This window comes from Eublepharis macularius, chromosome 12, assembly GCF_028583425.1.
Source record: "Eublepharis macularius isolate TG4126 chromosome 12, MPM_Emac_v1.0, whole genome shotgun sequence".
Lineage (NCBI taxonomy): Eukaryota > Metazoa > Chordata > Lepidosauria > Squamata > Eublepharidae > Eublepharis > Eublepharis macularius.
The window spans coordinates 38004037-38029777 of NC_072801.1; the positions used below are offsets into that span (position 1 = coordinate 38004037).

General features: G+C 46.9%; 1 protein-coding gene across 1 annotated transcript in view; it reads left to right on the top strand.

Moving 5' to 3' along the window:
* The first annotated feature begins 4968 nt into the window (after positions 1-4968).
* Positions 4969-25741, top strand: part of RAPGEFL1 (Rap guanine nucleotide exchange factor like 1) — a 76787-nt gene continuing 56014 nt past the window's right edge. Inside the window, exon 1 of the mRNA XM_054993340.1 lies at positions 4969-5379. Within this exon, the coding sequence (XP_054849315.1) occupies positions 4983-5379 (397 nt within the window). The 5' untranslated portion in view covers positions 4969-4982. The remainder of the gene's footprint in view (positions 5380-25741) is intronic.

Sequence of the window (25741 nt, forward strand, 5' to 3'; positions counted from 1 at the left end):
TTAGGCATATACCTAAAATGAGTTGTGAACAGCTAAAATTGTGACTGATTTTGCAGGCACCTGATTCATACAAGTCTATTGCCAAGGAGTCAGAAGTGCTGGTGAGCCAATCTGGTGTAATGGTTAGAGTGGCAGGCTAGGATCTCAGAGAACCAGGTTCAAGTCTCTACTCTGTCATGGAAGCCTGTAGAATGACCTTGGACGAGCCTTTCTCTCTATCTAGCCTACCTCAAAGGGTTGTTGTGGGGATAAAATGAAGGAGAAGGAGAAAACAATGTACATCACCTTTGGTCTCTGCTGGGGTGAAAAGTAGGGAATATATAATAATAAATAATAATAATAATATTCGATTTATATACCGTCCTTCAGGACAACTTAATGCCCACTCAGAGCGTTTTACAAAGTATGTCATTATTATCCCCACAACAAAACACCCTGTGAGGTGGGTGGGGCTGAGAGAGCTCCTAGAAGCTGTGACTGACCCAAGGTCACCCAGCTGGCTTCAAGTGGAGGAGTGGGGAATCAAACCCAGCTCTCCAGATTAGAGTCCCACGCTCTTAACCACTACACCAAACTGGCTCTCTGAAGTAAATAAATAAATGGCTTACGAGACAGAGTTGTTGCTGCAGTTATGAAATGGAGGAGGGAAGAACAATGATGTAAGCCACTTTAGGGTCCTGTTTGGGAAGAAAAGTGGGGTATAAATATCCATATAAATATAACAGCAGTGGCTCCTAATTTGAATGCACCCCTAAAGGCAAACATTTACTGCTGTATGGTTTTATTTATTTATTTTATTTACACCCAGCCTTTCTCCTCAGTGGAGACCCAAAGCGGTATTGTTCTCTCTTCTGTTTTATTCTCACAATAACCCTGTGAGGTAGATTAGGCTGAAAGAACATGACTGGCCCAAGGTCACCCTGCAAGTTTCTGTGGTAGAGGGGGTATTCGAACCTGGACCTCCTCGACCCTAGTCTGAAACTCTAACCACCACATGTTATGATGGGGGAACCAACTCATCTAAAGTGTGTTTTTTCTTATAACTTTATCACCTTATTGGACTGCAGTTAGAAGATGAAGAGTTTCATGTTGGAGGATGAGGATGTTTCGGCAGTTGTGATACTTGCAGTCCAGGTGGGGCCACATTAGTAGTCCCTGTGGCTGTCCAAGACGGGTAGAATCAGCACATAAGAACCTAACAGCCCTCCTGGATCGGACCAGTGGGACATTTAGTCCAGCCTCCTATATTACAGAGTGGCCAACCAGTTTCCCTGGAGGACCAACAAACAGGGCACAGAGGTCAAGGCTTTCCCCTGACATTGCCTCCAACCACTAGACATTCAGAGGTTTGCTGCATCTAAATATGGAGGGTCCTTTTAGTCACCGTGACTGGTAACCATTGATGGCTCTCTCATTGACGCATCTATCTAATCTCTTTTTAAAGCCATCCATGCTCATGTCATCACTATAATTGATGGCATTCCATAACTGATTTACTCATTGAGTAAAGAAGTATTTCCTTTTATCTGTTTCCTATTACTGCCCAAATGAGGATGGATGGAAGACTGAGTAAAGAAGAGGAATGGTATTGAAAAGGAGCAAGAGAAAAGTGAGCAAATCTAGGTGATAAGGCAAAATAACATGCAATTTTAAAAAATCCAGTTTGGCCCATCATTGATGCACATTGGTATTAAAGGTGGATCTGGAGGAGTTGAAGGGGTCAGCTTACAGAGAGGACAGGGGTTTCTGTTGAGTAAACGTGGGCATTTCAGAGGGGTGGGTTATGGTCAGTGGTGGATGCCTGCTTTGCATGCAGAATGTCCCCGGTTCAATTCCCACTATCTTAGAAAACCAGATAGTAGGTGACGTGAAAGCCCTCTCTGCCTGAGACCCTGGAGGGCTGCTGCCAATCAAAGCAGACAATGCTGACCTTGATAGACCAAGAGTCTGACTCAGTAGAAGGCAGCTTCATGTGTATGTATGTATTTTGGCAGGTGCCACTGGAGAACTGGGTGTGAGAAGCACACCAGTCGGAAGCTCTGTTTGTGTGTGCTTAATTATCAAAGGTACAGGAGCTGAGACCTCTTTTTCATCTGAACATCCTTCTAGGGACCTCTTTCAAATTTCTGCTCTCTCGGGTCCTCCCAGGCTTAGCTTGGTCCCACTTCTGTGCATGGAATAAGGGTGACCTTACTCCCAAACTCTGCTGCCCAACTTTCATTCATGCATTCTGTATCTGCTCAGATTTTGCCTTGGTTTTGTACACTTGGTAGCTCTAATACAGGGAACCTTATATCTCCTTGTATAGTTTTAAACTTATGTCTGCACCTTAGTTTTATTTGAGCATTGTTCTTATTTCTACCGCAGAATAATTTTTAATTCAATAAAAATTAGTATTTTCCTTCACTTGGCAAAACCTTGGGAAGTGATGCTGGGAAATCAATCAAACTCTTACGCATTTTTCCAGGGACAGCGATTGAGAATTCAGTGTGGGAGGCTTTCTGTTGCATAAGGGCATAAACTCTTTGCAGAAGGGGCCACCTTCCCGTGAAAATATGTGAACGGAATCGTGACAAGCAGAACTTGATCAAGGCTGATCTAAGTGGGCCGAGGAAGAGGACATGCAACACATATACAACAAATGACTTGAACAATCCTTGAATGAGAAGTACCAAATTATTTAGTTCATTTCTAGGCAATCAACATACCTCATTTTTACTCCCATTCATATTCTTAGCCCGCTTTCCAAGGCTGTTGGTTTGCAGCAACAAGTTGAAAATATGCACAGAAAATAGACAATGAAAATCTGAACCTTTATTTTTTATTTGCTTCATTTACACCATGCCTTTCTCTTCAAAGCATCTTCCATCCTTCTCCTGTCCCAGCATCCCTGTAGGTTAGGCTAAGAGTGTGTGACTGGCCCAAGGTCACCTAGCAAGCTTCCATGGCAGAGCAAGGATTTGAACCTGGGCCTCCCAGATCCTAGCCTGACACTCTAACCACTACACCATGCTAGTCTGTTACAGCAAGGGGTGGGTGGGGATGACCTGATGCAGCTGTAGCTCAGTTACAGCCCCATCCTTACCCTGGCAGTGGTACCCACATACTTCCAGATATGCTGGCTTGTTTTTAGGATACACTGGCTGGTGTCACTTCGGGATATGTGGGCACAACGCTTAATTGGCTTCCTATGCCCTTTTGCCTCAGGGTTTAGGATTGTGCTGCTAGGCATTCATTCCAAAGGCACAGGTGACTAGTTCATCTCAGAGACCAGGTGGAGTACTGTAATGGTTAGAGCAGAGTCTTAAGTATGATTTCTTTGGGCACGGTAGAAGTGTTTTACAGTTGAACCCATTGAATCTCATGAGTTGTGAAAGAAAAAATCCTCCTATTTTATGTCTAAAACGACTGTGAATAAACCATATAATAATAAGCTTGCCATCCAAGCCACATCTCTCAGGATTCCTCAAGAGCCTAGAAAAGTGTACCCATTCTCCTCCATACTTGTGCTCTTATGAGACAGGGGAGACCAGAGTTCAAATCCCTTCCTGCTATGTAATTTACTAGGTAGCCTTGGGCCAGTTTAGCCTACCTCATCCAGTTGTTGTTAATATAAAACGTCAGACCCCCAGAAGCTGAGTGTGCCAGGTTCAAGCAAGATTTTTTTTAAGTGCTTGAAATGTATTGTGTGTGGCCAGCTTCCTCAAATTCATGAGGAATTGTCTTTTACTTATTCTGGTCTGCAAGTTTTTATACTGTATGAAAGGGGGGGGGAGCTTCTGCTCTAAAATACCTGTCAATAATATGTATGTGATTTTTTAGGACAAGGAAGTGGTAGCCAGCAAATTGTTCTGCTGCAGCCATAACAACAATAGTAATTTATAGTCCACCTTTCTCACTGAGACCCAAGGCGGATTACACACCACAAATGAAATACAATACAATATAAACAACAGCTAGGAAATTCACCGAGCCAAATACAATAATGAACAACATTTTGGACATTCAGTGAGCAGAGACAATAGGGAATGGTAGCAGAAAATTTGAGAACAAGCATCAAACCGGGAACAGAGACGAAAATCTTTATGAAACAGAATAGACAGTCGCATGGTGGCCCCTGGAGGCCAAACGTCCCTCCGACCACCAGCAGCCAGGGGCGAGAAGACGTGGAAAGGCATGTCGTTAGTCTTTACGCAGCCGCCAGCCTCTCGTCCATTGAGGCGGCTCTTTCGTTTTATAAACGCTCTTTAGCTTAGCGGCCGGTTCGCAGCGAGTCGCCTCCTCTGGGCAGCCGAGGGCCGGTTCCGACACCGACACGCCTCCGCACCGCGATCGAGGCGGAGATCCCGCCAGTCCGGGCCCCACGCAACAAGTGCGGGCAGGCGGGAAGGGGGCGCGGCGTCCACAGAGGGGCGGGGCCCGCGCAGCTTTCCCGGGAGGAGGCGGCGGTGCGGCGCACGGCGCGGCGGAGCCACAGTGGCGCTCTGCGAGCGGCGGATGCGGATTGGCGCGCCCGGGCCGGGAGCGCGAAGGCGAAGGGGGGTTCCGCGGGAGGGGGTCCCCGCCCGAGGCGCGGCGAGGCGAGGCGGCTTCAGCCCCCGCCGCTGTCATGAGCGCCCATAAAGGAGGAGCCCGTTGCCCGCAGCCGGGCGCGTAGCGAGCGCGCAGGGCACACGGAGCCGGCGAGGCGCGGCAGAGCGCAGCCTGGTGGGGCGGAGGGGAGCGGGCAGCGGAGAGCGGCCAGCCGGCGGCGGCGGCCTTTGCTCGGGAGCCGCTCCGCCCGCCGCGCCTTCCTCGCCAGGTGGGCCCCGGCGGGCGGCAGCTGCGGCTCTGCCCCGGCCATGGCTGGCTGAGCGCCCGCCTGCAGCCCTCCTCGCTCCTCGCCGCGCTCGCTCGGGCCCGGCCGCAGAGGAGAGGGCGCGTTGGCTCAGCCGCAGCCCCCGTGCTGGGGCCCCGCGGCGCCCCCCGCCGCCCCCGCCGCCATGAAGCCGCTGGAGAAATTCCTCAAGAAGCAGGGCTCGCACTTGGCCGGCGGCGGCGGGGGCGGCGGGCAGCTGAGCCGGCGGCCCAGCGTCTCCAAGATCCTGCTGCCCGGCTTCCTCAAGGACGAGCCCCCCGAGGCGGGCCCGGAGGGCGACGGGCGCTGGCTGGAGCTGCGGCCCCCCGAGGGCGCCCTGCGCTCGCCCACCTCCTTCTCTTCCGAGGAGCTCTCCCCCGCCGGCGGCGGAGGGGGCGAGAGCCAGCTCAGCCCCGAGGCCGTGCCCACCTGCTGCTGGGCGCCGCTGGCAGAGCCCGAGAGCCCCGAGCGCTTGCTGGAGAGGCTGCTGGAGGGACTGGCCGGAGACCCCACGGCGCCCCACGGGCACGGCTGCGGCGCAGGTAAGGGCGGCTGTGGTGGGGGCGGGGGTGGCAGGACAGGGCTGCTGGTCGAAGGCGCACCGGAGCCAAAGTGGGGTGGCGGGATTTGCACCCAGCACCTGACGCTGTCAAAAGCCTTGAGTGTGTGCAGTGTCTCTCCCCCCCCCATCCACTCTTCTTCCCTGCCTCCAAGCATACGGCGGTGATCTCCAAGCAAGGGTGACCCAGCATTTCCCCTTATCTTAGGGGCGGATCACCCTGACAGTGTGGGCCACCAGCTCTTGCTGGAGCCTATTTGATCCCAGGCAGTCAAAGAGTCTCACTATTCAGGATCTGTTCCAAGGTCTTAACTGGTGGGACTTCTGTCTTCCCCCCCCCTCCCTCCTTGACTGTCTGGGATCATCAGAGTTTGGGAGCAAGGATCTGGAGAAGCAGCCCCCAGAATGGAGGAAGAAATCTTGGAGGGGGGTTAGAGAAGGGAGAGAGGAAAAAAGAGGAGGGGCCCCTCCATCTCTCTCCTTGATGCTAGTGCTTGCTCCAGGGTAAGGACGGATGACAAATGTGGGTGGCGTAAGTACAAAGAGAATGTTTTCTGTGGGCAGGAAGGTAGGATATATATAGTGCCCTCCTAAGCAGAGCTGCACCCTCTTCAGTGGCCTTAGAGGGGTGTCAGTTTGCTTGGGATGGCACTGTTAACGGGGGGGGGGATTGTGAAGGTGGGTTCAGGGTCAGAGCTTGGCTGCCCCTTGGTCCTGGGGCTAGGCCATGGAAGCTCTTGCAAGTGGCTGCAGTGAGAGAGTTCTTTCTGAGAGTCACGGGGAGGAAAGCACAAGATCTCCTGCTGTTCATTCCCATCTAATAGCATCAGGGAGGTTTGCAGTTGAGAACTGACAGTATGGGAGGGCTTTGGAGGAACCAGAGAGGGATGAATGAGAGAAGCAATCCAGGGCTGGTTCAAGGAGGTGAGGGGCTTCCTGAATGCTTAGTATGGCAGCCAGCAGTGCGTTAAGAGCTCTCAGCCAGAAAGTGTCCAGTCACAAACCTTTGCTCAACCATGAAATCTCTGGAAGGCGGGTTTTTTTTCTGGGAAAAGAGGTGGCGGAACTCTCAAGAGAGAAATGAGGAAGAAACACACGGGATTCTTTGAAATCATATTATTTTCAAGCACTATTGCTGAGTATCTTCAAGAGGTGCCAGAACTCCGTTCCCCCACGTTCCCCCTGAAAAAAAGCCATGGGAAGGCCCAAAGCAAGCCACTGTCTCTGGGCTTCAAGGTTCCTGTTTGTGAACATCAGGTTCTAATAATCTTGGCCTCTTTTTTGCAATGTTCTTGTAAGGGTTGCTGAAAGAATTCTGAAACCTTTGGTAAAAGAGCTGTATAAATATTAAGCATTTAATTGTTCATTTCTCTAGACTTTTTTCTGAAGCATTTTATTTCTCACCTGTCTTTGCTAGCACCCTGGGAAACATGTTATTTTTCACTCTAGGCTTGCAAAATAGCCAGTTGATGGGATTAATCTATGGCAAGTTAGAATCACCTCTAGGTGACCAGGCAGGTTAGGGTTAGGCTCATCTTTCAGGCCACCAGTTGACCATAAACGGCTACTAAACTGGTAAAGGAGAGAGGGGGCTGATAAAATGTGCATTGTAGACTGGTCATGTTTTCAGACCAGGTGACAAGGCTATTTTCTTTTCCTCTCCCCAGTTCTGCAAACTGAGGCTGAGAAAAGGTTACTTACTCAAGGTCATCCATTTTTTAGCATTTGGATTTGAGCCTGTTTCTAAAGGTTGGTTTGGGTGTGCAAGGGTAACTAGCAGCTCAACTGAACACGTGAGGTGGTGCATGGCGACGGGGAAGTTCTGTCCATGCGCCACCCCGTTGCGCCACCCCGTTCACATGTGCTCGTCACCTTCTGATGCTGCAGTCAGTATTGAATCAGTCCCTGAGTGAGCTGCTATAAGTACAAAACTGCATTTGGGGGGGGAAAGATCTCTGATTGAGGAGGCTGGTATGGATTGGGGCCACAGCGCTTGGAAGGGGAGTGGTCGAACTCTTTCCTGTGCATGCCATTTTCCTGATAAAAGTGCTCTTCACTGTGGGCTACTTTCAGCCCCAAGGAAAGCTACTAGGCCAGGAGGGCATTTTCAATGAGAAAACGGTATGGGGAGGGTTTTAAAAAATTCTTCATGACTGTGGTTCCATCTATATTGGGCTCCCTCAGGGTATTGATATAAGGGAAATTCACTCTGGAACATAAAGTAATAGATCTCTAATGCCATATATATTTCCCCTCAATGCACCTTTGAACCCACCTGTTTGTAAAAATGCTTGAATAACTAACCCTATATTTAATGTGAAAGGATGTGCCTGAGGAGCTGTGAAGGAAAGTGAATGTCTGTTTGCTTCATGTGTCACCTGTGAGCAGACATACTCTGCATGAAGCTTGCCATTACTCTGAGATTTCTTGGATATGCTTTTACTGTGCAGTGTGAAAATGTTCCAAAGCCTGCTCTCAGTCCCCTACACCGGTGTCCCCCCCCCAAAAAACTTTCTGCTTCAGAGAACACTTTTCACATTGACTCATCTCCTGAGGAGCATCCGTGCATATTGCAAGAGGATTCTGGGAATGTTCTGGGTTGCACATTCATTTTACGGGGCACGTGCCTGGCCGGATGAGTCTCGTACTGTCAACTGAGAGTGTGCTGTAGAGCAGCACCAATGCTTTGTTGCAACTGCACACTGCCTGGGGAGGCTGGGAATGGTGAGCAGGCTGCCTTGCAGGGAGGTCTGTCTGCCCTTCTCACCTTAAGCTTCCCAGGAACTACTGGCTCTCCCAGAAGACAATTTGTGAAACCATTGTTTTACACCCCATTATACGGGAATATGGCTTGGGAAAGCCAATGTGGTTCTGTGCAGAATTACGCCAATATAAGCACCTTATAAACAGTGGGAAGCTTATCTTAGAGTAACTCTATGTAGGATTACGCTGTAAGTGGTCCAGTCGTTTACATGCATGTATATGTCATGGTAGTTAATATTTGGTACTGTGCATTAATCTTCCCCATTTGGAGCCAAGGTTTTTTTGGGGGGTTTACAGGTATTATATATGCTATATATAATGTTTGGGGTTTACATATAATGTTATATATGTTTGAGGTTTACAGGTATTATATATGCTAATATCTATTAGCATATTAAAAAGTTTTTTCCCTCTGGTAATTTATATGAAGTGATAATCGTAGTGCTATCCTAAGGATAAATTATTTATTTATGTATATTTATATTCCATCTTTATCTCTAATTGGGGACCCAAAGCAGCTCACATTGTTCTCTCTTCCATTTTATCCTCACAACAACCCTGTGAGATGGCCCAACATCACCCAGTGAGCTTCCATGGCAGAGTGCATATTTGAACCTGGGCCTCCCAGATCCTAGTCCAACACTAACCACTATGCCACACCTTTCTAAGCCCAGTGACTTCACCGGGTTTTAAAGGGTATAATTCTGCTTGGGATGGTGCAATGAGAACATGACCCAGAAAATGTAATGAGAATGTGTCTTATTTTTGGAGTGTGTGTGTGTGTTTACAGCACATTTTTGGAAAGTCAGATCGCTTTGAATCAGATTAATGGAACTGAATGTGAATTACACTTTTGGTATGCAACATAAAAGGGTCCTATCTGTCACTTCAGGCTACTGCTGAACTTACCTCCCTGCAATGTGTGTAAAGGACTGGGGAGGGTGGGGGGATGGCTAAGTTCATGATCAGGCTTTGGAGACACTTGGAAGTGGTGCTTTGGTGTGTCCCTGGCTCAGAGCATGGTGTAATGAAAGACTTGCTTGGCACATACCAGAGATCTTGGAGAGACCGAGAGGCCTGGGCTGTATTATCCCATGGCTGGGCCCCTAAGCTTTCAGGTATCTCGGGCCCCCTCCAGCACTTCAGTCTTTCATCCCACTGCAGCTGACAGCCTGACGCTGGCACGGTAGGTACTAGACCGCAGTACATACTAGCTCTATATCCATTTTGAGGGTCTCCTGAAGAATTCTCTTCACTGTGCAAAGTGCCTTTAGCCATCGGAGCTCTTGGGTGCAGGTAACAGTGCCTCAGCAAAAATAAAAAATAAAAAAATGATGGACCCCTAGTCCCTGCGGGGCCCCTAGGCTTCAGCCTTATGAATAATATGGCCCTGAGAGAGGCACCTGTCTCCCACCAGTGAACTTAGAGGAGGGGGAGTATCTTTTGCTTCTTGCTTGGCAATCAGATGCAGATGGTCACCAGAGTACCGCGGCTGGTACAGTGGTTAGCAGTCATTGCAACTGTGGACCTTGAATATGAGCTTTGGCCCTTGTGTTACAGCTACCGCTTTTTCAAAGTAGATTAGTATAATGCCCATTTTACAGGGACAGTTGTAGGCTGATTGAGTTGTGTGTTAAACCAAATACACACATAAAGCTGCCTCTTCCCATGTTAGGCCTGTGTTATATCCTGGGAAATCTCTACTCTGACTGGCCGTGGCTCTCCTGGGCCTCTGGCAGAGGTCTTTCACATTACCTGCTACCTGATCCTTTTAACTGGAGATTCCAAGGATCAAACCTGGTGACATATACTCTACTCCTCTAAAATTCAGTGGCATTGACCAGAATTCACAGGTGGGCCTCCCATGTGGCAGGCAAGAAGTCTACTACTGAGCCACTGGTGTTTTCAGGATTAAGCACACAAAGTTCCTAAAGAAGGTTGAAAGTACATTCTGGGGTATTGGAGACAACTCTGTTTTCTCATTGGGAGCCAAACTTTCCACTTATGTTTGTGTGTATGAGTGTGGATAGATATCTGCCAATGGAACAGGCTTGTGATTGGGTTTTTGTACTGTTTTTCCATGTTAGAAATATTTGAATTAGGCAATAACAAAGACTCAAATATCTCTGAGTATGTACAGAGTGAGTATTGTTGTAGTTGTCTGCATACACCTGAGAATAAAAGGCAAGGTTTCTGGGTCAGAGAGTACCATTGCAGGAACGCTTGGGCCTCGGCACTTCCCTTTTTGAGAAATTCGCCTCTGAGTTTTGATTTGTTTCCATGTTTTCAGATCCACGTGGAAACTTCCAGTCGGTCTGGATTTAAATGAGCCAGGAGCATAGCGAGACTCAAAAGAAATTAGGCCTGGCTTGGCTCCATATGTCCTTCAGGCACTATTGGGACATAAGAGAGTATTACCTATATGGAACCAGATGACTTGTTTGGAGAGGGGGGGTGGACTTTGATTTCATGCTTTGCATAGTGGACCTGAATCTCTTTGTTAATCTTTAACACTGGCCCAGTGTTCATTTGTGTCTGGATGGGATGAAAAAGGCCAGGAACGACACAAAGTGGCCTTTGGTCTGTCTGGAGGAGGAGGTTTAGGGAATGGAAGCTTTTCCTGTGCATGAATCTTCCACCTGTCAGGAGCAGCAGAGCTAGACACACTCCTCTTTCTCATGTTATGTGAGGATCCATGCATCCTTCTCCACTGGAGCTGAACTGCAAGGCTCTTGGAGAAACAAAGGCAGAAAATAAGATGTCTAGGGCAAGTGAGCCCCCTGTTGTGGCTTTAATTTACAGTGTCTTGTCCTTTGCTCACAAACAGAAAGCCCAGTTGCATATGGGAGTGGTCCGTGGACCAAGCCATTTACTCCTGTGTGTTCTTCTAGAAGACCATGCAGAAAGAAGGAACATTAACAATTTACATTGAGGGAATTAGCAACATTAGAATTACTGCATGTTCAAGTCACTAATGGGCCCAATTCAATTGGTCTGGCTTTGGCTTTTAAACTGAATCTGGTCCCAGCAATTAACATCTTCTTCATCTAGTAGCGGATGCAAGAGTCACCATGCTTAGAAGCAGGACCTTTTTGGTTGTGGCACCCCAGCTTCGGAATGCCCTTCCATGTGGAAACTTGCAGCTTATCTGGATTTATGTGAGCTAGTAGCATAGCGAGAATCAAAATATATTGGGTTTGGCCACGGAATGTCCTTCACCTTGATGGCTGATCTGGTGACCATCTGGAGGCAAGCAAAGACATTGTTGACTCAGGCTTTTCTGTAACAGCGGTTTTGTTCAGCTTTCCGCTGATGCTTACATTTTAGCTTTTAAAATATTTGTCTTAATTTGATGTTTTACATGCTTTGTTGTGGGTGGGGCGGGGTATTTACCTTTGATATTTTAATTGTATTTTTTTGTATATTTTATGATCAGGTGTGTTTATGGTACATCCTGTATTTTAATATGCTGTAAACTGCCCTGAGAGCCTTTGTGTTGAGGCAGTGAGAACTGTTCAATTTAAAAACCTTGTGGTAGGAAATTTCAGCAAACTGAGGTATGACCAGTTTCTTTGTGAGGAGAGTTTCCTATTGGTTTACAATCATACAAGTTTTATTATAGTAAAGAGTCCAGTAGCACCTTTAAGACTAACCAACTTTATTGTAGCATAAGCTTTCGCGAACTACAGCTCTCTTCGTCAGATGCATGACAAAGAGAGCTGTAGTTCTCAAAGCTTATGCTACAATAAAGTTGATTAGTCTTACAAGTGCTACTGGACTCTTTACTATTTTGCAACTACAGACTAACATGGCTAACTCCTCTGAAGCTATGACAAGTTTTATTTAAAGTCTGCATTTTTTAAAACATGATGGAGCAGACAGGACCTTGGTGAAAAGTGTTCCGCTTGTAAAACAAACAGGATTCTCTAAGAAAACCACCTCCCACCAGCTGCAAAAACTCAACCTTTTCTTTGCTGGCTGCAACCCTAACTCCCAACAGTTTCTCTCTAGTCCACTCATCCCCAGTAGACAGAATTCAGGGTCCTCTGCTCCTTGGCTGGCTTACGTTTCTAGCTGGAAGTTGCCACCAGTCATCAAACCCCATTTGAAATACATTTTTTCCTAGCCATTAATGCCCATTAAAGGCACTTTTTGTAACAATTAGTGTACACTGAGGAAACATCTCCAGTTAATAGCTAAACAAGGCCTACAGAGTAGCAGCGAGAGGATTGGAGCCAGACTAAAATGGCAATTTCCACTGCCCCCCTCCTTTCCCCACCGCAGACCCAGAGAAGCAAGAGCCGCCCCATTCCCCAGGATCTCCCCGTGGAGATCAGTGGGATGTGCTGGAAGGGGGAGGGGAAGCAGAAAAAGTTCTGTTCTAATGGTGGAATATTTAATCTGGATCCAACGCAGCCCAGGGTTGGAAAGGGGGTGTAGTGGTGGAGGTGTATCTCCATTCTCAAACGTCCTCATCAGCCCAAGAGGTAAAACAAAGTTAGACTCTTGGGGTGGGGGTCGGGGCGGGGGGTTAGAATGGTCTGCACCAATTCAGAATAGAGTTAGAGGGTCCCATTTTTAAATGTAGCAGCATATGAAAACTTCCTGCAAGGTTTAAAAAAATCCTAGCACAACAGGGCTAGAGGTTCTATTCCAGCTTAATCCCTTCTGTGCTGTTTTTCTATTCATAGGAACTTTCTTATATATAGAACCATTTAAAAATGTTGTCTTTTTTCTGAAGTGATACAAACCATTGGTGATGATCGCTTCAGCCTCCTGTGTGTGTAGATCTGGCGAAACTCTTCGCTGAATGTGTAGACCAGCTTGCATTACAAAGAATTGTATGTGTGTTGTTTTTAAATTGGAGAGCTCTCTCTGTGCTGGTTGGTTTGCACTTGGCTCATTCACTTGTACCTATGTTATCCCCCCCCCACCCGATGCGGCAGCTGACCAGTTGCATTCATGCATGTGTGAATTAGCTATTGGCCTTGCCACCATAAAGGGCACAAAGTTTGGCTAGTTCTGTATTTAGCTATGAAGGAAGAAGAGAATTGGCTTGCCTCAACTGAGCTGGATGCAGGGATTTTTCTGTGCTGCTGAACCTGTTCTCTTCTTAAGGTACAAACTGGCTTCACCTGGGTTGTGTAAACTGATCTTTAGAGGGATCATCAGGGAAGGTGATCTTGATTCTGGGCAGTGGGGACTAGTTGGCCTTTTGCCTACACTAGCTATGCAGTGTTGCAAACAGTTATTTGAAATGGAGCTCAGCCCCCATGTTTTGCTTGTCTGTACCCCCTTTTTCTTCTGCCAGGCTGCATCCACACACCCACTAGATATTGTGCTTTCATTACTGTACAGTAGTGATTTGCAACTGGATTATCTTGTGTATAGAGGGAAATTCATATAGTGCAACTGGGAAGTGAAAACCGCCCGGGAGCAAGTCAAGCTGAGTGGTCTCTGCTCTGCACTGCAGGGCCGTTTTTTTCAGTGGAGCTGATAGTGGGCAGTAGCTCACCCGCTTCATCACCCCCAAATTAGAAGCAGTGCAAGAGGAGACAGTTGGTGCCCTGACATTAACTGCCACTGCTAATGAGGGGCCTGAGCCAAGCAGCCCCTGAGGCTTGGAGCCACTTGCTTCTGCTAGAGCAGCTCTCTAAGGCAGTGGCTCATTGGGAAATTTTCCCAGTAAGTTAAATTGCCTTTGTACCACTGAGTGCAATGATAGTGCCATAGCCAGTGATGTGAGGATGTGGCCCAGAGACTATTGCTTCCAGATAATGTGCTACTCTAAGAACGGCTTGAGCTCAAGGCCTCTTGTCCATTCTGTGAGATTTATACCTCACTGTTCTCCTTGGAGGGACCCAAAGCGGCTTACTGTACTAAATATACCTGTAGGTAGGCAGGAAAGCAAGCAGGACCAGCCCAGGATGTACTTGATGGAATCATTGGCTGGCTTGTTTTGAAGATGAGCGGTGAGCCATTTGGCATGTGCCTCTGGCCATGCCCAAGCTTTAGAATGCATGAAATGAGAAGGGAAAGACTGATCTTCAGCAAAGTTGTTAAACAGCTGGTAAGATATTCCTCCTACACCTTCCGTCCCTCCACTTATGCAGGCTCTTGCTTAGACCAACAATGTAATCCTAAGAACGCTTCTCTGGGAGTAAGCCCTACCAAGAAGACTTCAGTAGGATTTTGAGTAGCCCTGCTTAGATTTGCAGGTCTGGTCCCTCTGTTGTTTTGCTGACCTCTTGTTCCCATCTTCTTTGCATTCATAACCATAAGAGCAGCCCTTCAGGGTCAGCCCAGTGGTCCATCTAGTCCAGAATCCTCTTTTGCATGGCAGCTAATCAGCTGCTGTGGAAGCCCAACAATCAGGCACAGAGCCCGGGACCTTCCCCTGACATTGCCTCCAAGCACTGGGTATTAGGAAGCTTGCTGCCCCCGGACATTGAGATTCCCTTGAGTCATTCTCATGAGTAATTCCCACTGATGGACATGTCCTCCATGAATCTGTTGGCTTGCAATGGCTCCGTTGTGAGCACCGGTAGAGGGCAAGGTTGCCAGCCTCCAAGTGAGGCCTGGAGATCTCCTGGAATTACAACTGATCACCAGACTAGATATAAGTTCCCCTCCAGAAAATGGGTGCCTTGGGAGGACGGACTCCGTGGGATTATACTTGACAGAGAGCTCTCCTCAGGCTCCACCCTCAAATCTCCAGGAATTTCCCAATCTGGAGTTGGCAACTCTAGTCGTGCGCTATTCAGACAGCAGTGGTCTTGCTCTGGTGGTGGTGTGAAAATAGGAGTGGAACTGGAGCAGAGCAAATGCATACCTCAGGTTCAGATCAGGCCCCTCAGGGGCTTTCGTCAGCTGTGTGCAGGCCCATGGGATATCCTAACATCATTCTTTATTGTAGACAGGCAACAAGAGGCTTCTGGTTTGGTGAAGCCAGTTATGAATCCCAGTTGCGGAACCACTGGTCCTTGCCTGGTAAACAGAGCAACACTCCCTGGGGTTGTTCTCTGTTCTTCTGGCTTGAGATGTGGCATCACAGTGTGTGAGTTCCCACTCCTTCGATCCTTCTTCCAGCCCCTGTTTGTCTGTTTGGGCTCCGTTTGCCACCTGCCTCATTCCTGTTCCAGATTGTCTTGCCTGTAGTGATCTACACTTCAGCTTCTAGCTCTGCTCATTAGCAATGCGTGGCTCTCTCTGGGACACTTTTCCTCAGGCTGATTCATCCTTTTCCCCTCTGAGGACAACAGAGCAAGAGGCACAAATTACCCACAGCTGTAGCTCCCTGTAATGCTGTCCTTAGCCTCCGGAAGACTTGACAAAGCAGGTGTCTCTCCCCTCCTTCCTTCTCCGTTCATAGCTTAGTTCCTGTCCTATCTCAGCGGGGACAGGAAGGAACTAGATAGAGGTCAGTCTTGGGGCTTGGAGGGGCTGTGTGTGTTGGGTGTGGACTAAATGTGCTTCCTAAGTGTGTGCTTTGTGTGCTCTTAATTAAGATCCCATGGGAAGAGACATAATGATTTGATGAGTGAAAACATTTAGGAGCATTTAGCCTACGCTAGCAATGCTTGGTTTTCAAATAACTTTCTCAGCCACCATGAATGCAAGAAACTTGTGCTTTGTCGTAACAGCTTACATGATGGGGGAAGCGAGCTGTATTTGCCTTCTGGGCTGGCTTGCAAATATCTACGGGGTTGATCCTGGCAGTTCAGTTCTGTGGCAAACGGCCTGAGCTCTTCACCTGAGCTTGGGGCTCTCAAATTGTGGTTTCTGTGGATATCTGAAGCGACCTGAGAGACTGAGTGGGTGGGCCATCGAGCTCCACCTATGCAAGGAAACCAAGCAGATTGGAGGCTTGCTTTCTCCAAGTGGACAGATAGAATCCTTTGCCAGCCCTCTGTTCTGGGGTGAGAAGTTGGCAATTGAAAGAAAACTTGCAGAAAATCTTACCAGGCTTCCAAAGATGGCTGGATGAAAGGAACCAAAGGATGCATTATAAACCCTTTCTACAGACACTGCTGGTTCAAGGTGGCTTCTAAGAGCTGTGAGAGATAAGACAATAGAGCTATTTTGGCCCAGTTTGGGAACCACCACATTCAGTGGCAGTAAACCTCTGGATGCCAGAGACAAGAGGCAACATCAGGTGAGGCTTTGGCCTCTATGTCTGGTTGTTGGTTCTCCAGAGTAACCAGTTGGCCACTGTGTGAGACAAGATGGTGGACTAGATGTACCACTGGACTGATCCAGCAGGACTCTTCTTATGTTCTCAGGCAAGCCCTAACCTTTTGCTCAGGTGACGTTGGTAGCAGACGATATGTGGATATAGCCAGTAGCAGTTCCCTTATGGTGGGCGGCATGAGGGAAGGAATGCCTCTGAGCCTATGCAGGCTGTCTTTCCAGTTGCCCCTACAGCCTTTGGCCAAGCATCTTTGGAAGGGAGGTGGGGCTTCCAGGCAAGCTTGAGCCCCAGCACTTCTCATTTTTAATACTGAAGCACTGCCTGATTATGTCCTTTGAGAAATAATTTCCTACCACAGGGATTCTTTCCTTTATTCCCCAGCCAAAGGCATTGCCCACTTCTCCCCTCTTTTGTCCTGGAGTGTGCAGTCCAGGGCTCCAAGACCCCTTGCTGTTTACTCCTTAGAATTTGGGCGTCCCTGCCCCTCCAGTTTCCTGTGCAACCACTGGGGAGACAGCCTCCTTTTATGTTGCTTCCCCTAGGATATAGTTATCCCCCCCCCTCCAGGAAAACTGAAATGGGAGGCTTGTAGGCTGTTGAGGGCTGGCTTGAAATGTTTGCACAGGCCTGCCTTGCCTGGGAAAGCGAGGGTTTCTTTTTTTTCCCCTCTTATTGTTGTGGACTGCTAATTGCAGGACCACCCCAGCCGCAGAGCATGGCTCTCCTTTGTGCTGTGGATTTCCTTAATCCTTGCCGCCGCCGCTGGTGCAAAATTCCCTCTCTGCACAACAGCCAGAATCGCTTTGATGTGAGCTTGACGTCCGGGCCTGTTTCTCTCTGCTAGAGCAAGGGTTTCCCAGACTTCGTGACTTTTTTCCTTCCCAGTGGGTAACAGCTTGCATCATGAAAGAATTATGATAGCTTCTCTCCATCAAAGGGAGAGCGGGAATTTAAGGATTGCTTTGCTGGGTAAGGCTGAAGGTCCATCTAGCAGCATACAGACTCCAGCAGCCAACTGAGATGCTTTTGAGCAGGTGTCATGGAGATAACTGTCCCATGATGTTTTCCCCAGAATTTGGTACTCAGAGGTTTTCTGCCTTGGAACATGAATTAGGCTTGCCAACCTCCAGGTAGTAGCTGGAGATCTCCCAGAATTATGACTGATCTCCAGGTGACAGAGATCAGTTCCCCTGGAGAAAATGGCTATGCTCGACTGAACTCTATAGGGTTATAACCTGCTGATCTCCAGCCCCTCCCCAAACCCCACCCTCAAGCTCCACCCCCAAATCTCCAGGTATTTCCCTACCTGGAGCTGGCAACCCAGTGTTTGCCACTCTGCTGTGACATCCTGCACTGTATAATAACAACAGCAACATCTTTTGATTTATATACCGCCCTTCAGTACAACTTAATGCCAACTCAGAGCAGTTTACAAAGTGTGTTGTTATTGTCCCCACAAAAATCACCCTGTGAGGTGGGTGGGGCTGCGAGAGCTCCGAGAAGCTGTGACTGTCCCAAGGTCACCCAGCTGGCTTCAAGCAAAGGAGTGGGAAATGAAACCCAGTTCTCCAAATTAAAATCCTGCCACTCAACCACTACATGAGACTGATATGTAGTGTTCCATTCTCAAGCTTATCCATATCTCACCTTAAGCAACCTTGCAACTAAAGCCACACAAAGTTACTAGCCCACAAGAATCTTTTCCCATTTCCCTGACCCCACACATACATTTGGGGCCAAAAATGGCAGAAGTAACTTTTGTAAAAGTTCCCAATCTGGTCACTTGGAGGCAACGGTTACTCTTCAAAGGTGACCAGACTAGTGGCTGTTTGCAAGACTGCTTCCTGCCCTTCCAGTTCCCTTTGCATCCTCACAAGCCCAAGGACCATCACCCCCCTTCCCCCAAACCTGTTCTTTCCTGCCCCCTGGCATAGCCTCCCCTCTCCTTCCATTAAGCTGCTGCCCTTTTCTGAGTCTTAAGAATTTTTTCCTGAATTGCCCATGTGCCCCATCTGTTTTTCTTCCCAGCTATTTCTAACCCCATCCTCACAGTTTATTTGCCTATCTGTTACATAATCCCTGGCCCATTCCTGCCTTGGTCCCTTCACACAGACTGCACACAGAGATCCTGTCACTTCTGTGACTTGTGCAGCACCTAGCACTCTCTTGGAGCGAAGAAGCTGTTGAATAAGCATCAGTGAAGGGGAACTGCTTTCCTGTGGGCTGTTGTCCAACCGTTATGGCATTTCTTTGGCCATTGGCCAAATAGGTGCTCAGCCTCGTCATGCGGGATTCTGTGCCCTAAGGGGGCAATGGTCCGGTGGCTCCCTTAGTTTCCAGGAAATGAGTATGGTGGTGGTGGAGTGATTTGCATGTGGATTTGAGCCTTTGAAAAAGACGGTGTCGAAACGGGAAAGCAGGCTGGTGGCACCCATCAGGCTTGTACAGCCCAATTTTTGGGTGGTTTCAACTGTAACCATTAGGCAATGTTGTCGTTTGAAGATATTCAGCTGCAACCACTAGGCAATGATGGCATCTGAGGATCCTCTACACAGTTTTCAAGCTCCATACAAATATTAACAGCTTTGAAAGAGAATAAGATCAAAGAAACTATAGTTTACAACTCTGGAAATTGGAATTGATTACTTAAAGTGAATTGGAAGGACTGGACGCTTTATGAATATTTATGAATATTTATGAATATTTATTGGTGATAGACTAGTTGGATTTTAGGTATTTATTGTAGTATATTTATCACATTTGAGCACTTGCACTTTTGTTTGAATTAAATTTTTTTACAAAATATATAAAAAATTATATAATATAACCTTCGAGGTCTGTAAGTTGTTTGAGAGTATACAAAGGCCAGCCTCTGGCAAAGTGTGATTCTGCGACACATTTTTTTCTGCTAATCCTTTCCCAGTATAGCAGAACACAGGAGGTGGTTGTGTCTGTCTCTCCCATGCGTGAATAGCTTTTCCTGGCAGAGCTCCCCGGCCATTTGGGTGTCCTGTCATTATTAATTACGCTGGGACTGCAGTCCCGACTCCCGAGCTGAGGAGGAGAACTCAAGGGCTATTGCCCCCTTCTGTGACTTGCGTATTCAGCTTTGTCTTGTCTCCCTGTGCAGCTCTTGTCATGCCACTCATCTGCAGAGCCATCCCTTTACAGTGAACAGTGTTCTTCTCTCCTGTTGGCTGTTATTAGCCAGCCTGGTATTCTAGGCTGAAACCAATCAGTTGCCCAAAAGTTTGAATTCTGCAATAGGAATGCGTTATTTTCCTATACCTGTTTGGTTTTCATGTTTGGTTCAGGCTTATTTCATGCTTGCTGCTGTGTAGAGCCATGTGATGCAGTAGTGAAGAGTCTGGGCTATGACCCATAAATGCTAGGTTCAAACCTCACCTCTGTCATAGAGCCAAGCTACAAGTGACGCCTGACACAGGTTGGACACTTGTCAGCTTCCCTCAAGTTTTGTTGGGAAATGTAGGCGTCCTGGTTTTACAGCTTGGCTCTCCATTACAGCTGCAAGACCAGGATGCCTACATTTCCCATCAAAACTTGAGGGAAGCTGACAAGTGTCCAACCTGTGTCAGGCGTCACTTGTAGCTTGGCTCATAAGTGTAGTGGTTAGAGTGTGAGACTAGCATACGGAAGACTCAGGTTTGAATCTCCGTTCTACTTGCAAGTTTGCTGGGTGACCTTGGACCAGTCATTCTCTCAGCCTAACTTACCTCACAAGGATGTTGTGGGAATAAAATGGAAGAGGCGACAACAACGTTGTGAAATGCTTTGTGTCCTCACTGAGGGGAAAGGCTGAGTATAAATTAGCCCTTGTCTCTCGGCTCAGATGTTTGTGGCATGGGAATAAGACTGGTTTTACTTTGCAGAGCTGTTCTGAGGATCACTGACATGATGTGATTTGAAACTCTGAGGTACTTTATAAATGCAGATTATTATTATCATTGTTACAACTACTCTTCTTCATATGTATACACTACAGGAAAATTTCCAATGCCAGGATTTATTTATTTTTAAAGTGTGCATCTCCTCTCACTAAATAAAATACCCACAAGACAATTTTCAACATTTGGTTAAAAAAATAAAAAGCATTAGCAGCACAAACTGCTTAATAGAACAGGCATAATGACCATAAAAGCAACGTTTTAAAAAATCGCACAGAGGGAGCTTTTTAAAAGAAATGTCTTCAGCACAGCTAGTCTGACAGGCAAAAACATAAAACCAATAGCTCTGAAGCAAAATCCTTAGCAAACCAAGAAAATAAAATATTCCAAAGGGAGGATAGAAGGTGTCTTTTAGCATTCACTTAGTTCTCAGTGGTTAAAGTTTAAACCCCCAGATCTGACAGACACTAGAGCCCAAGGCCACTCTGACTCCAGTGAGCAGTCTGGCCCAATGCATAACATAAAAACTGGGTTACAGGTTTTGGTAGGAATTTTAGTAGTGTTGTGATAGCGGAGTGCAAGGTTATAAAGGCTGCATGTGGGTGTAATGTCTGTTCAAATTATGATCAGAGACTTGACTCTCCTTGAGGGAGCCAAACATATTTTGGTGAGAGTACCTCTCTAATACACATGTACATGTCTACCTAGTACTTTTTAATCTTGCCCTTCGTCAGAGGAGCTTAGAGCAGCATTCATTGTCCTCTCCTTGTTCATTTTTTCCTCAGGTCAACTATCTGAAATAAGTTAGTCTTGGAGAGAGAGGGAACATGCTCAGCTAAAAGTCACCCAGGTAGCTTCATGCCTGAGTGAGGTTTTGAACTAGAGGTGGGCATGAACCGAAGTTCATCACGAACTGGCCGGTTCGTGGTTTGCGAACCAGCAGCTTATGGGAGCTCATTTCTCACAAACCATGGCGAATTTTAGCTTCATTCATTTGGTTTATATTTTGGTTTGTCACTGCAGTTTCCTAGTAAACAGGGGGGATGGGCTCTCTGCAGACCTTCTGCTGACCCAGAAGTGATGTTTTCACAAACCAGTTCATGAACTAGGGCCAGTTCGTGAAAGTACGTGGTTCGTGGAATGCAACGACCCATGAATCGCACAGTTCAGAATTTTCTTGGTTCATGCCCATCTCTATTTTGAACCCAGATCTTCCCAGTCCTGTTCCAGTACTCTAACCACTACACAATTTTTGCTCTCATATATGTGATGTACATCAAATATAATCAAATAACCTTATCCAAGTCCAAAACAGGTCCTGTTACAGACAGGAGGGCTTGATATTAGCCCTCAATGGCAGCAGCATGCTAGGAGCTTTCTCTGGTAAATTAAGGGGCCAGTCCTCCCATCTCTCCAGTTTCTGCATTAGTGTTAAGAAAAACTTAGGGCTCTGTTTACATTTGTTTTGTATCCTGTCGTTTTACTGTGAAATCTAGGGATACACTGAACTAAGATGCTATGGTCAATCATAGAATGTCCCCTCATGGTTTGGTCCAGAGGAGATCCTTCTGCTGGAGTAGAAATAAGGACAAAAGCCTTGGGGATTAATAATTATTTCCCCCTACCTGTGAAATGGCATTAAATGTAGGCAGCCCTCTTCTTCAGCATCAACCCTTCCTGTCAGTAAAATGGGTACAACCATATCCTACTTTGCAGGGTGGTTGATAAGATGAATAAAAGATAATTTGTCTGACTGGTTTCAGGCTTACTAAGCAGATTTGTAGTAACCAAATTCCCACATAGGAAAAAGAGTCCCCGGCAATGGAATGAATTGTGGATTGATTGGAACCTGGGACGTCATCACACGGCCCCTTATTTCGTCAGTTTTGTGCTAGAAGTCGTTTTCTCTGTTACCGTTATCAGAATGGATTCTCCCATCTTTTGACGACTGCTTGTGCTTCCAGTCGGTCACATTAACAGAGAAAAGCACAATTTGACGGGCAGTCAAAGTGCCTCCGGAAACGGGGCCAAAAATCCCTGTTACTTTAAAAAAAAGCTTTAAAAAAAGTTTTTTCGCATATTTGCTTTATATCACACTTCCGTTATACCAATGTTGTGCTGGTACAACACTGATATTAAAAAAAGGGGGGTTAGATGGGCAGTGAAGCAGAGAATCCATGGCTACTTGGCACTAAAATTTTAGAGGAAATGTCAGTGTACTCAATCAGTGTAAACTGCTTCAGTTGTTCTTGCATGGTAGAATATCGCAATAGTGCTATAAGACTTACCTTTAAAAAAATTACTTTGAGGTTTAATTGCGGGTCGCACTGGGGCTTGTGGGAGTGTGGGGCGGGAGAATCAGCATTAGGTGGGACAGATGATCGGGGAAGTGAGCACTTTGGCGTTGCAAAGCGTTAACAGTCGATCCAGGGCATTCACATGGGGCAAATCCACCACTCACTCATCTTCCGCTTATCTTGCGCTGTTGTGGCAATCGCCTTCATTCCGCTACCAGGCTGTGCATCCTCACATCCACCCTTGCGGTGAGTCTTCATGGCATAATCAGTTCTCCACACGCCACTGAGTAAAGTGTCACAGTGGGCGGTTCCATCCTCTGCCATCAGAATCGACGGCGCTCGTCACTTCCCTTTTTTTTTTAAAAAAAAGGGTCAATTATCCAGTATACTGATATCTTGACTCCGTTGACCATTTCTTCCCGTGCAAACCGCTGCTCACTACGGTTGGTTTACCAGTATACCGACCTTTATGCACTGTGAAAAAAAAGGGGAGAAAATGGATTTCCGTGAATATCGCGTGGTTTGGAGGGAAGGCGCAATAGTGGCGCAGTGATGGCGAGGAACACGCGGAATGGGAAAGCGTGTGAGTATCTGCATGAATAGCACGCCAATTGTGAAAAAGCCGCGGAAACAAATAGGTAGTGTGGATTCGGCCATGGAAGTGGATGAGGACGACATAGTCACAAAGTGTGATTTGGGGAGAATGGCGAAATCGCAACAGAACCAGAATAAGGTGAGCATTCAGCGTGAGATGGCGCTCGTTCGGTGCTAAATTTATGGCCGTGTGACGATGGCCCTGGCCTTAGCTTAAGAACATATTTTTAGGGTTAGGGTTCAGTCCTACAAAGCTGCCTCTGACTGTGTGCAGAGCATTTCCACACTTTGAGCAGTCGCACTAAGTTCATTTGGGGTTAAGCAGGAAGGCAGATGGTGTGACTTCCAAGACATGCTTGAGCCATTCCAGCCACTGAATGTTGCGGGCCTCTCATTCAGTAACTTTTCAAGAAAGGATTGGGCTAGTATTTTTCTAGGGAATCTTTTGATATAGGATCCCTTTAGAACAAGGATGAGGGCTAGATGTTCCACTGGGTTTCTTTCCACTATGATTTCTAGTATCTGCAAGATAATATAAGATACAATGATTTTGTATGTGTGTTGGAGGGGGAATAGATTGTTCTACTCTGAGGTCTAAATTCAGGGTATGGATTCCTAACAATTAGAAGATAACAAGCAGTGCCTGTCTCCGTTATGACATCATGTTCACAGCCTCTTTGGTGCATCTGGATGGCGGGTCAGATGAGATGTCTCTTGAGTCTAATCTAGTAAAGTTTGCTTCCTTTGGGCATAATCTGAAAATAAAAACAGGAGCTTTGAATGAACTTTTGCGTATTCTTATGCTGCTTTCTGAGTGTCCAAAATTGCACATGTGTATACAAGGTTCTTCTCTATGTTCTGTGTGCTGTATTAATTTCCAGTAGCCTGTCCTGTATAGGTTTAGAAGTCAAGAGGGTAGCTGGGTTTATTGGTTGGGTTGAAGAAATGCTACAAATAGATAATTGTCCTGTTGAGTATTACCAAGAGTTCAAAAGGAGCTGCATGAGATGTAGCATATTAAATAGTAAGCAGTGTACTGTGCCATGCCAAGCCTTAGTGTTCATGCCTATGCTTTTAAATACAACCTATTAAAATTTGGGGAAAGTATTCTGAAAAGATGCATCAGAAATATCCTCCAAAGGCAAAAATAAGGAAAGTGACTTAACAGGACCAATATCTGGAGAATCCAAACTGTCTCTTTGTCAGTGTATCAAATGGTTCTTTCATTTTCTTCCCTCCCTACTGGGGGTACAGCCAGCGGGAGTTTTTGCATAACTGTTTTAGCAGGCGGGGAGAGCAGTAACCAGGAATCATGTTAGCTTAATATATTTAGAAGGAATATGGAAAACCCCAGTAGAGCTTCTCAAAGCAGAGGCTTAGCAGAGGCTTGGCTGAGCTCCCAGGGTGGCACAAGGCAGACTCAAATGGGGAAAGTGAGAGGGCCTGACTTATGGCATAATGCCATATTGGGGATCCTTGTATGCAAAGATGAAATTCTGTGTTGTAGACTTGGGATACTGCAAGACACGTTTATTGTAGTGGTCTATCCAGTTTTCCAGCCTGCGTATTGGTACCCAGTACCGATATCTGTTAGCTCACATGACTCAGAAGGGGAGCAGCAAGATCTGGGTCCAGGCATAGTAGAGAGGTGTCTGGTTGCTGCCTGCCTGCCTTTCAGTGACCTGAGTGGGAGCATGGTGTAGCACCAGCCCAGCTCTGGGTAGGTGTGTTTCCGGTTTTATTTTCTTCCTTTATGTCTCACACACTCTTGCCTAGAGAAGCCAGCCCAATAAAGTAACCTTGCCTGGCTTGTTTTGGGTCTCAAAATCCTGCCAGATCAAAACCATCAGAAGCAGTGCACCAGTAAATCATACCTCTAGTTTTAGGGGTTGCCCACCCTTTTGGAAAACTTTCCCAACCAGTTCCTTGGTGCTGCCCCATTATTGCGATGCATTAAAAGGTGTTTCTGTCTGGTCTTTCAAAGCGCTTCTCTTTTTAAAATCCACCCTTGCAATGCAAGCCCAATGAATACTCTTGTAGCTCCCTCCTTTGATAGAGACCTTAGGGAGAGAAAATGATTGTGTGTGTAATTGGAAGGAGGAATCCACAGAATTTCTGCATAAGGATGTATAGACGAGAACAAGAGAAGATGGGCTGGCTATAGAATGAAAGAATCCACTAAGACCCTTTTAGCCATAGCCAGCACCTGTAGTTGACAGGGTTGGGCAGTTGCAAAGAACCTGAGAGCCAAGCTAGAAGTGATGCCTGACACAGGCTGGACATTTGTCAGCTTCCCTCAAGTTTTGATGGGAAATGTATGTGTCCTGGTCTCATAGCTTGGCTCTCCATTTAATTGAAGTTTACAGAACCCCTCCCCCTCATACACACACACAACGGAGGGGAAGGGGGGCACCCAGCAAGAGCCCAACGCCTGCACTCCCCTCCCCACCGCATGTTCTCCCTCCCATAGACTGCTGCTCTTTAAACTTCAGTTAAATGGAGAGCCAAGCTGCAAGACCGTGCACGGGACACTTTAATGAATTGTTTTTAGAACGCATAAGATGCCTGTATAATTGAGGTCTAGGGAGGTTGCAA